The 12,500-nt window shown below is 40.1% G+C and overlaps 3 protein-coding genes across 5 annotated transcripts in view; all 3 read right to left on the reverse strand.

Annotated features, from left to right (window-relative positions):
* Positions 1–3,264: 3,264 nt before the first annotated feature.
* Positions 3,265–12,500, reverse strand: part of LOC137985447 (inhibitor of growth protein 1-like) — a 37,162-nt gene continuing 27,926 nt past the window's right edge. For both annotated transcript variants that reach the window (XM_068833072.1, XM_068833074.1), the window contains one exon: positions 3,265–7,665. In XM_068833072.1, the coding sequence (XP_068689173.1) occupies positions 7,611–7,665 (55 nt within the window). In that variant the 3' untranslated portion in view covers positions 3,265–7,610. The remainder of the gene's footprint in view (positions 7,666–12,500) is intronic.
* Positions 4,457–5,395, reverse strand: LOC137984405 (melanocyte-stimulating hormone receptor-like). The gene has a single exon (XM_068831583.1). It carries the CDS (start codon positions 5,393–5,395, stop codon positions 4,457–4,459), a length of 939 nt encoding a protein of 312 aa, XP_068687684.1.
* Positions 10,195–12,500, reverse strand: part of LOC137985446 (octopamine receptor beta-1R-like) — a 4,807-nt gene continuing 2,501 nt past the window's right edge. Inside the window, exons 1-2 of one of the 2 annotated variants that reach the window (XM_068833071.1) lie at positions 11,397–12,306; positions 10,195–11,332 (exon numbers count right to left, since the gene is read on the reverse strand). In XM_068833071.1, coding sequence (XP_068689172.1) covers positions 10,367–11,332; positions 11,397–11,402 — 972 coding nt within the window. In that variant the 5' untranslated portion in view covers positions 11,403–12,306 and the 3' untranslated portion in view covers positions 10,195–10,366. Of the gene's footprint in view, positions 11,333–11,396; positions 12,307–12,500 lie in introns of those variants that run through there. The other variant, XM_068833070.1, reaches the window with a different exon arrangement.

Below are 12,500 nucleotides of genomic sequence, written 5' to 3' on the forward strand. Positions count from 1 at the left end.
AATCTAGCACTTCACATTGCACTCTATTCAGTTAACTCTGTTTAAAATATAAGTGTCACACGGCCAACGTTTGTATAAACGTAACCTTTCCTTGTACTTGTCCATATTAAGTCATTCGGTATATGAGCTGATAACCGAGATTTACGTGAACCAATCAGAAATTAATATGAGGTAGAAACGCAATATCCGATATGCCACGATCTTAGAAAGACCAGGGTCACCCAACGAGAATATAGTTCAAAACCAATGAAACATAGCATTGTTAAACGTATTTTAGTATTTAAACGACAGATATAGGCATATTTTTATCCCCTAAAAATTTTTCATCTGTTCGGATTTCCTAGCTGAAAGTCTAGTGATCCGAAAATTATAGGGATCAAAACTTACGTTTTCGAAAATTTTAGCCAGAAAAAAGGCTCCCGAAAATTCCAAAAATTCTAGGTGACCTTTTTAGGGTAAAAACCCGTTAAAATGGGCAATTATACCATTTTTTAGATGTTCGAAAATCCTAGGACAGGCAGGCAAGGAAGAGATTTAAAAAAAAATGTTCCGAAAATTCTAGATCTCTAATCGTCTTCCGAACAGATATTTTCCGAAAATTGAAGTTGGGTGCCCGTGAAAGACGAATTTCCTTCCACCAGAAAAATTTGCAAGTTGCTAATATGGACAAAAGGCAGAACGAATGATGGCTGTAGTGGCCGGAGCATTGACAAAAAGGTTTAAATTTTAGGCCATTTTACAGTTCTTTGCTCAGCGACCTAGCCTATGAATGGCTCCGAGGCTGCCGTTGACCTTGCATTGATACAGCCCCCACTGCTTTTATCATGTAAATTGTGTTGTTGTAATTCTAATTAGTCCGTATTAACATTACAAAAGCACGAAGGTTTGTATCAAAACAGGGTCACCGGCAGCCTCGCTTCCATTCGTAGGCCAGGTAACTTAGCTACAACTGTAAAATGGTCTATTTGTTGGGAGGAGAGGAGTTTTTAAGCAAGCAAGGGAGGAGGGCGGTATGTCAAATGGCAGAGTTCTTGTGTACACTCCGCAATGAAAGATTTGCCGACGGGCGAGGAAACCCAGGGTTCCCGTGCGTTAGATACGGAGGGCATGTTGGTCTTGTACAAAGATATCCTTGGATAAATGGTATGGTTATCTGTGTAAGCCCTATACTATTCCCAAGGAAAGCTCGGGGCAAACAAAAGCTCGTGTCTTTCCAAGTCCGCGAAGCCGCCTTAAATTGTTATTAGGGAGCTTAAGCACGCGCGTTTTTAGGGAACTTAAGCACAGACGTTTTTGAACTACGGACGGCAACCGGAAATTGAATTTTTGCCTTTTTGGAGTGTTTTCACGTCATCGCGGTTGTAACGTCAAGCCACAGTGATCAACAAGAGCTTTTCCTGTCCGTGGTAAGGAGCAAAACCACGCCAAAAAAGGAAACATTCGATTTCCGGTTGCAGTCCGTGGCTCACGAACGTCTAGCTCCCTTTTGACATGCGGACGGCAACCGGAAGTGAGCTATTTTCCCTTTTAACTTGTCGTCACACGACCACATTTACATTGCTAAGTATCTTTTCTCCATTGGAGATGATTAGTATAAAAATTCAGGACACATCACTGCCCTGGTACGCAAAATGTTCTCTTCCGGGTGTTGCGTATCAAGGAACGCGCGATCTTAAGCTCCCTAACAACAATTTAAGACGGCTTCGTGGACTTGGAAAGCCACAAAGGGACGCGTGTCCCTCGAGAGAACGTATTTGAAGCTGTTCAATCAATTTGAAGGTCGTTTTTTTTTTGTTAATATAGGCTTTAAAACCACAACGTTTCGGCTCTGGGTTTTCAAATGCCAATGTTCTTTATTTCCTCAATTGAATCAACACGTTGCTCAAACCATAGCATCAACGCAAAAAGACGACTATCAGCAAAGCACAATCTGTGCCATACTAGAGGATTTGCAGTCACTTTCTGTTTTGCAGTGAGACAGTTTCCTTGACCTTAATAAATAATAGGACAGTTTCGGAATAGGGACCATAGAGCCATTTGGGAGCTTAAGCACGCGCGTTTTTGAGACGCGGACGGCAACCGGAAGTGAGCTGTTTTCCCTTTTAACTTGTCTTCACACAACCACATTTACATTGCTAAGTATCTTGTCTCCATTAGAGATGATTAGTATAAAAGTCTAGGAGACACCATTGTCCTGGCACTCGAAATGTTCTCTTCCGGTTGCCGTCCGCTTCTCAAAAACGCACGTGCTTAAAGCTCCCTATTATCTTTCACACGCACCCCTCAACGACTAAAACTAAATTTGGGAGGACGTCAATCAAATGTTTCGACTGGGACTATTGTCATGGAAACATTTGATTGACGTCCACCCAATGTAGTTTCGGAAATAAAGAAAAGTCGTCGAGGGGCGCGTGTCCCTGACAACCCGCGCTATAAGACCTCCGACGGCGACGCAAATTTCCCTTTCGTAAACGGTCGTTGCCATTTGAAACGGTCGGTGCCATTTCTCAGAACGGTCGTTGCCATTTGAAACGGTTGATGCCATTTATAACGGTCGACTACACACTTCACTTCAAAGAAAATTAAAAGAAACAAACTAAGAAAAAATATTAACAAAAGTTAAGACAAAAAAGGAAAAAAAAACATTTAAAAGAAAAACTGGAGGAAAAAGAGAGTCCGAAAATTTCAAAACTCGAACTCGGGTTCTTAGCCCTCACCCTAAACAGAACCCTAACCCGAACTCTAACTCATATGACCAGAGAGAAACAACTCCCAGTAACCGCAACCTTTTGAGTCCTTAGACCTGATGGGTGTAATTAAGAGCTAAAAAATGGCATCGACCGTTTCAAATGGCAACGACCGTTCTGAGAAATGGCACAGACCGTTTACGAAAAGGAAATAGGCGACGGCGACGTCGACGAACACGTCACCGCAAAACCGAAACTTTGCACCATAACGTCTTCCGCGATTATTCCATCGCGTTCACGTACTACAATGTAGGCGATGTACTCTAATAGCAAATTGTATCAGCGGTTTCAGAGTCAAAAAAGAGAACGAAAGGTTCACATTTGCATGCTCACATGGTCGTGAAAACCTCAAGTTTGGTGATTTCACGATGTTTCCGTAAAAATATGCGTTAAAATGCGTGCCGCACGATTGTTTTTACTCTGTTAATCGTCTTTTATAGCCGTCTTCGTTTCCGCCGGAAATGGACTCCCTAACGTTGCAGGCTTCAAGCCTTTTCCCAGCGTATCATACGTAAACTCGAGTTTTTCATTTGTTTATTTAAATACAGGCAAGGGGCAAGTTCAGTGACTATTTTACGGCAAAAAGACTATCTATCTCTAAATGAAGACACTGCACAGTAAACAGTAAATTTAAAAGCAGAATATAGTAAAGATAAAAACAGGTCAGCTTACGCAGAACGGATACAGTCCCATATGACGAACTTAATAGAGAATCCACGTGTTTGTTCCATGCGAGGTGTTGATCCATGTGGACACCCAATAGCTTTGTACAGGAAATTCTCTTTAGCGCAGAGTCCCCGCAAACGATAGGAAGATAGGAAGATCCCGTTCTTCTAAACTATGATAGCGTGCCATCTGAGGTGTGGAGATAAGCATCCAGTTCGTTTTTGTTGGGTTCAAGGCCAGATTACAGTTCTTAGAATAGTTCTTCAGTCTTGCGATGGTTTTATTTATTTGAGCTGCTGAGGAGTCCAAGTCGCCAGGCTTCGAGTGGACATAGAAAGTCGTATCGTCAGCGTACTGATAACAATCACACTGTAATTCCTTCTGGAGATCAGCAACGTAGAGATTAAAAATAACTGGTCCAAGAATGGAACCTTGCGGGACGCCAAATTCAACTGTAGCCATGTCCGACTTTCTGTCATCTATTTGCACCATCACTCATGATTGCACTTAAGGAGGCTCGAAATAGTTTCTCCTTTTTGCAATCAAATAAACATATTCTGTCCTTAGATACAGTTGGGGTAATCATATCAAGACGAAATTTGGCCAGGGTATTAAGTACCCATCGTAGATTTCTCTGTTCTGTTCTCGTCTCGTCTCGACTGCCTGTCCCTGGGTCTCCGAGGATGGAGAAATTCTTGACTATTGCTACGTTATAGCCTCGTTTGCTTACACAAAAACAAAGATGGAGGATTTCAATTTGAATTGACAGCGACATTTATATTATTCTCTAGCCAAATAGGTGACAGGTGGGCTGGAAAATGAGAGACAAAGCGACATCAGAACCCCCCTTAGAAGGCCTCAACAACAACGACAACAGGTGCTCTCATCTGTGTTCTGTAGTTTCTGTTGGATTGTCTGTGGCTGCTCGTAAATATTATGACGAAATTGACGCGGGAAAATAGCGGGGAAAAAAGAGATAATTATCGTTGAAGTGCAATTTCAATGCGAGTGTTAGAGTGCCCTACTTTATTTGTAGACTAATATTACTCAAGTTGAATTGGGAAACCAAACAGCTGTCTCAATGTGTCTTTAACAGCATCTCTCACTTCTTTGATCTTCCAACAGTAAAGAAATGGATTTAACGATGAGTTGAAATAAACTAGAGTCAAAGTTATTCTTTCTGCAAAGACGAAGGAAGAAATTTCTCCTCTTCTTAGTTCTCGATATGTTAAAGGCGTCACGGCAATGTGTGGCAAATAGCAAAATATTAATGCCACTTGCACCAACATTGCACTAGTCACTGTCTTTTGGTATCGCCTTACGAAAACTGGACTGGTAGCTGGAATCGCGTGAACTTGATTTTGAAGGATTCGCAACCGAATAAAAATCCTCGAGTAGCAGTAAATGATTATTAAAAGACATCCCAAAGAATCAGTCATCATCCAAACCAACGTTGCAGTGTCATTCCAAAGAACTGGTAAGGTGCTCGCAACTGCAGTAGCCCAGATCACGATCACCGCTACATAAACTCGCTTAATAGTTACAACCGCTCTGTACCTGAGTCCTAGCAAGAGAGCCAGATGCCTATCTACACTAATGGCGGCTGTTGTGGTCAAAGACACGCCACAAAGAATAAAGCTTGTTGTACGAGTTACAGCAAGGACGTAACGACACACCTGTCGTAGTTCGAGCATTAAAGACACCAAGAAAGCGACATGGCATGGTTGGGAGACGACACCCACTAGTAGATCAGTTGTCGCCAGATTACGAAGAAGGAGTTTGGACGGAAGATGAAGCGCGATGTGCTTGTGAAGAGAGATAAGAATCAGAGTATTTCCAGTGATGGCAGTCATGGCGAGAACAATATTGAAAGCTAAAATATATATCAACTTGCTGTGTTGGGAACCACCAGCTAATTTTGCTGAGCAGATCAGTAGATCGTCGAATTCCCGGGAATGTCCGGTAATATTTTCCTCCAACATTTCGCTAAAGTACGATGGCCTTGTCTTGCAAACTGGGTCACCTTACAGCCCTTTTAACGGCTTTGGAACTGTCTTAGTAGGGTAAGTTAGGACGCAAACTGTTGACACGCACAGAGGTGATTGAACCCGGAAAAAATCAACGAGTTGAGTGACATCTGATTTGTCGCCTTAAAAATTTACATACTGCAACAGAAATAAAAGGCAGTTTAAACAAGGACAATGGCAACGCAAAAAAAAAAAAAACGTCCCTACATATTAAAACTTAACGCTATCGCAAGTATTTCTCTATTATTCCGTCTTCTTCCGTGATCTCTTTGTACAAACGGGCGAACTGTCCTGTAACTGGATGGGTACAAAAGGGTATTTTGAAGTTAAAATAAAAATAGAAAATGAACTATTTTTGTTCGTTGTTGCAAGTTCATGTTGTCGTCAAAAGCCAACATTTGGTGATTTCACGTTGGTGTTTTGTGGAGTACGGCAAAGAAATGCACATGATGAGCGTGCCGCACGAGGAACACAATTATTTTTCCTTGTTTAAGGACGTTCGCGCGAAAATTTTTCAACATTGATTTTTTTCTGAAACTTTTCCCACTGTAAGATGATGAGTTAGTTATGTCAGAAATGTAAAAAAAATGGGGGGTCACCGACTTCGTTTTGGAGAGAACATGCCCGGAAAAACACCCAAAATGTGACAAAATCGGGCTTCGTTAGCGAATAAGGCCGGTGTCTGTAAACCCAAATATATTGCAATTAAATCTTTGAAGTGAAATCTTCTCTGCCAAATATTGTTTAAGTGGACTTATTAAGTGACTTTAGTCAACTGGTGAGGTTTCTTAAAGATCAAGTTCGCATTTAGCGACCACGGTTTCACTCGCCTTGCAGCCGCAAGATGGCAAGATTTGATGTCCCGTGAGCAGAAACATTGAAAGTTTTTTAACTTCCCACATTGATTTTTTGTTCATTTTTGGACAACGTGGAGCCCATCAGTAGGAGCTTGCCATTTCTCAGAACGGTCGTTGCCATTTGAAACGGTCGATGCCATTTATAACGGTCGACTACACACTTCACTTCAAAGAAAATTAAAAGAAACAAACTAAGAAAAAATATTAACAAAAATTAAGAGAAAAAAGGGAAAAAAACATTTATAAAAGAAAAACTGGAGGAAAAAGAGAGGCCGAAAATTTCAAAACTCGAACTCGGGTTCTTAGCCCTCACCCTAAACAGAACCCTAACCCGAACCCTAGTTAATTCATTTGACCAGCGAGACACAACTCCCAGTAACCGCAACCTTTTGAGTTCTTAGACCTAACGAGTGTAATTCAGAACTAAAACATGGCATCGACCGTTTCAAATGGCAACGACCGTTCTGAGAAATGGCAAAGACCGTTTACGAAAGGGAAATAGGCGACGGCGACGTCGACGAACACGTCACCGCAAAACCGAAACTTTGCACCATAACGTCTTCCGCGATTATTCCATCGCGTTCACGTACTACAATGTAGGCGATGTACTCTAATAGCAAATTGTATCAGCGGTTTCAGAGTGAAAAAAGAGAACGAAAGGTTCACATTTGCATGCTCACATGGTCGTGAAAACCTCAAGTTTGGTGATTTCACGATGTTTCCGTAAAAATATGCGTTAAAATGCGTGCCGCACGATTGTTTTTACTCTTTTAATCATCTTTTATAGCCGTCTTCGTTTCCGCCGGAAATGGACTCCCTAACGTTGCGGGCTTCAAGCCTTTTCCCAGCGTATCATAGGTAAACTCGAGTTTTTCATTTGTTTATTTAAATACAGGCAAGGGGCAAGTTCAGTGACTATTTTACGGCAAAAAGACTATCTATCTCTAAATGAAGACACTACACAGTAAACTTAAAAGCAGAATATAGTAAAGATAAAAACAGGTCTATTCGTTTTTTTTTTTTTAAGGAATCTTGGTCTTCGGTCATTAAAGTGGTTTTCATTTGAGTGCCGCAAGACCAAAACTTTTCCTTAGCCAATCATAACAGGGGCAGATAATCAAATTAACCAATCCCAACGGAAAGCTAATAAATGCAACCGGCTCTGAGCGCGGGAAAAGTCCCTTAGTTTTCTTTTCGTCCCTGATTAGCTGTGAGCTTAAAGCCAGATTTGTAGCCAAATCACCAAGAGAAGTTATCTAAAACCAAAACAGATCAACACACAATTGAAAACCGCTTCAACGAGATCAACTGCATCATCTTAGGCAGCTTCGCTCCCTCTTTCGTTCAGGCATACACTTGGGGCAGTACCTGTCAAAGGAAACAAATTCCTGTTAAAACCTTTCCATGTAGTTTAAAGGGGTTTGTTTTTCTTCTTCTTTTGCGCTGTTTAAAAAGTCTCGCGCACTCGCAGAATTCGAACCATTTCTAGAAAATCAGGAGCCCATCAGTAGGAGCTTGCCTTCCCCATACAAGCCCTATGAGTCAACTTTTGCCCATATATTTCTAGAACGCCACGAGTTGTTCGGCACTGCACGCGCTGTTTAAAACAGCCAATCAGAATAAATTCATTGTCTAACGAAGACAAAAATAGCAAAAACAATGTACGCAAATTGTGCGAATTGATGTAAATTAATGTAAATGTCGGTCTCCTGCTGAAGGGTTGGTTCTAAAAATAGAAAGATACGGGCAAAGGTTGACTCAAGGATAAAGTGCACATGGAGACTCCTACTCATGGGCTCCTGAGAAAATACATTAACAAAAAAAAAACTGCGGAACTGCAGTTATTGGTAAAGCTGTTCTCATACTTGCTCTCAAGATTAGACAAGAGTGATAATAGCTAGCGCTCTTTATTAGGTCTAAATTCAAACGTTTCTGGTAACCATTAGATACAACTGAACCACGACATTTGTTAATAAACAAATTTCGAAATGTTCGGTTCTACACCGAAAAGAGTAATAATAATAATAATAATAATAATAATAATAATAATCTTAATATTGCCCGCACTTTTAAAGTAATCACATAAACTTTACGAGCAATATAACACGAATTTCATTTCAGCAAAGGATATTATTGTCGAGAAAAAAAAAATGTATTATTATTTTTTTTATTATTATTCATTTTTTAGCAGTCACTTATTTTATATTTTCACATAGTTTAATAGATTTAAGTGGATAATACTTTTAGAAAGATATTTGTCAATAGGACTTGGAACATGGTGTTTTTAAGGAGCTCCTGGGTTACGATTAACGCCCCAGGTAGCTTTAAGGTATTGACATTCAAAAGTTTTAAACTGTCATAATAATAATAATAATAATAATAATAATAATAATAATAATAATAATAATAATAATAATAATAATAATAATGGTTTATTACAGAATCCAACAATTAAGAGGCTCTTCTTCTGTAAAAATACTAAACTAAGAAACCTACAATATGATTAAAAGTGTAATAACAATAATAAATTAACAAATGTAACTTATCAATAAGTATTAAAATATACAATAATAATTATGTGAATTCAAGACTGATGCTTGGCAAACAAATGTTTCTTAGCACTGAGGCAAAAAACTTTATGATCTGAAATGTTTCTTATTACTATCGGGAGTCTATTAAACAGCGTTGCCGCCGAGTGCTGGAAGGTTCCTGATTCTTTAGGAATGGAGAATATGGGTGCTGTTGATGATCTTAAATTATAAGCAGTTACTTGATGCAGATTCAGTTTCAGATACTCAGGAAAGCTATTTTTGTCGTATAGTGACTTATGAGCGAGTTTGAGAATATTGAATTCAACGTTTTCTTTAACTGGTAACCAGTTTAACTTAATAATATCCTCGAGACATGCAAATTTTCTTGTAACAAAGCCAGCGCACGCATTCTGTAGGCGTTGGAGACGCTTTTCTTGATAAACAGGCAAGGGATAAAATACCGTGCAGGCATAGTTCAGGTGTGAGAGAACTAAGCTCTCTGCGAGATGCTTCCTGACGTGGAAGGGCGCAAGGTTATTGAGCTTACGCAGAACGGATAGAGTCCCATATGACGAACTTAATAGAGAATCCACGTGTTTGTTCCATGCGAGGTGTTGATCCATGTGGACACCCAATAGCTTTGTACAGGAAATTCTCTTTAGCGCAGAGTCCCCGCAAACGATAGGAAGATCCCGTTCTTCTAAACTATGATAGCGTGCCATCTGAGGTGTGGAGATAAGCATCCAGTTCGTTTTTGTTGGGTTCAAGGCCAGATTACAGTTCTTAGAATAGTTCTTCAGTCTTGCGATGGTTTTATTTATTTGAGCTGCTGAGGAGTCCAAGTCGCCAGGCTTCGAGTGGACATAGAAAGTCGTATCGTCAGCGTACTGATAACAATCACACTGTAATTCCTTCTGGAGATCAGCAACGTAGAGATTAAAAATAACTGGTCCAAGAATGGAACCTTGCGGGACGCCAAATTCAACTGTAGCCATGTCCGACTTTCTGTCATCTATTTGCACCATCACTCATGATTGCACTTAAGGAGGCTCGAAATAGTTTTTCCTTTTTTCAAACAAATTAACATATTCTGTCCTTAGATACAGTTGGGGTAATCATATCAAGACGAAATTTGGCCAGGGTATTAAGTACCCATCGTAGATTTCTCTGTTCTGTTCTCGTCTCGTCTCGACTGCCTGACTATTGCTACGTTATAGCCTCGTTTGCTTACACAAAAACAAAGATGGAGGATTTCAATTTGAATTGACAGCGACATTTATATTATTCTCTAGCCAAATAGGTGACAGGTGGGCTGGAAAATGAGCGACAAAGCGACATCAGAACCCCCCTTAGAAGGCCTCAACAACGACAACAGGTGCTCTCATCTGTGTTCTGTAGTGTCAGTTGGATTGTCTGTGGCTGCTCGTAAAGATTATAACGAAATTGACGCGGGAAAAAGGGAGTTAGTTATCATTGAAGTGCAATTTCAATGCGAATAAAAGAGTGTTAGAGTGCCCTACTTTATTTGTAGACTAATATTACTCCAGTTGAATTGGGAAACAAAACAGCTGTCTCAATGTGTTTTTAACAGCATCTCTCACTTCTTTGATCTTCCAACAGTAAAGAAATGGATTTAACGATGAGTTGAAGTAAAGTAGAGTCGCAGTTATTGTGTCTGCAAAGGAGAAGGAAGAAATTTCTCCTCTTCTTACTTCTTGATATCTTAAGGGCGCCACAACAATGTATGGCAAATAGCAAAATATTAATGCCACTTGCACCAACATTGCACTAGTAACTGTCTTTTGGTATCGCCTTACGAAAACTGGACTGGTTGCTGGAATCGCGTGAACTTGATTTTCAAGGATTCGCAACCGAACAAAAATCCTCGAGTAGCAGTAAATGATTATTAAAAGACATCCCGAAGAAGCAGTTATCATCCAAATCAACCTTGCAGTGTCATTCCAAAGAACTGGTAAGGCGCTTGCAAATGCAGTAGCCCAGATCACGATCAGCGCTACATAAACTCGCTTAATGGTTACAAACCCTCTGTACCTGAGTCCTAGCGAGAGAGCCAGATGCCTATCTACACTAATGGCGGCTGTTGTGGCCAAAGACACTCCACAAAGAATAAAGCCCGTTGTATGATTTACAGCAAGGATGTAGCGACACACCTGTCGTAGTTCGAGCAGCAAAGACACCCAGAAAGCGACCAGGCATGGTTGGGAGACGACACCCACTAGTAGATCAGTTGTCGCCAGATTACGAAGAAGGAGTTTGGAGGGAAGATGAAGCGAGATGTGCTTGTGAAGAGAGATAAGAATCAGAGTATTTCCAGTGATGGCAGTCATGGCGAGAACAATATTGAAAGCTAAAATATATATCAACTTGCTGTGTTGGGAACCATCAGCTAATTTTGCTGAGCAGATCAGTAGATCGTCGAATTCCCGGGAATGTCCGGTAATATTTTCCTCCAACATTTCGCTAAAGTACGATGGCCTTGTCATCTAAAAATAACCAAAAAGGGATTACGATGGGAATAGGGCTAATATGAGTGATTACTTCTCTTACCTTCATAATCTCTTGTAATTATAGATTTTCTAGTCAATCAAACTAGGCGGCAAAAATCAGCCAGAGCAAATGTAAAAGACAAAAACCTTGAACATAGGGAAAGTTTATTGCGAGAGAAAACGTTTAGTTTTTCAACTTAACTTAATTTTTCACTCTTTTTACCATTAAACTCTCTTACTTAACAATTAGAGCCGTGGCCCTTGCGGGCTACGGGTCTAATTGTTTTAATATCACCCAACTAGCTAGTCGGACAGAAAAGGCAATAATAAAGTTAGCAAATGCAAGTTAAAGAAATATTTATTTGGGAATAAAACGAAAGACAGCGTCACGCTTTTCGCTACTCGAGGACTATCAATAACAGTCCTGTAGTAGCGTAGCCAATCAAAATGCAGGATTTTCATTAGTCCACTAGTTGGGTGATACTAATACATATTATTAAAACTGGATCATTGGATAATGCAATTCGAGAGTTTTGATTGGCTAAGGGATCATGGGTTATGAGCCATTAGTATAAATACACAGGTGATTATACAAAATCGCGCGCTTTCATTGGCTCGCTATCTCGGATTATCAGCCGATAATCACCTCGACGGAAAAAATGACTGCCAGTAGTCGTTTTGCCACTGTAAGTGAAGATGATTTTGCGTTGAAATGTTTTTTTTTCTCTTTTTTGAAATAATCACCTGTGTATTTATACTAAAACAATTATTCGCCTCAGGCTCAGTGATTATCGGTGAATATTAACCTTGACTTCGTCTCGGTGAATATTCACCGATAATCACTTCGCCTTCGGCGAATAATTGTTAATTATACCATGATCTACAAACACGGCAAGCATATGCGTGACTTTTTGGGCCTTTTTATTTTTATTGTAGTCTAGTTTTCTACATTTTGGGGGCGTTTTTAATAGAACAATTATCCCACTCGCGCTTGTTGGATATGAGATGATTATAGCCAACTCGGCGGTACGCGCCTCGTTGGCTATCTATCATCTCATATCCAACGCGCGCTCATGAAATAATTGTTAATTAGTATCACCCAACTACTGGACTAATACAAATCCTGCATTTTGATTGGATACGCTACTAGATGACTATTAATAAT

Source organism: Montipora foliosa, chromosome 14 (genome assembly GCF_036669935.1).
Source record: "Montipora foliosa isolate CH-2021 chromosome 14, ASM3666993v2, whole genome shotgun sequence".
Classification (NCBI taxonomy): Eukaryota; Metazoa; Cnidaria; class Anthozoa; order Scleractinia; family Acroporidae; genus Montipora; species Montipora foliosa.

Bases quoted from the DNA above. Each gene is read 5' to 3' on its own strand.
- LOC137984405 (XM_068831583.1), bottom strand. From the start codon at position 5,395: ATGTTGGAGGAAAATATTACCGGACATTCCCGGGAATTCGACGATCTA.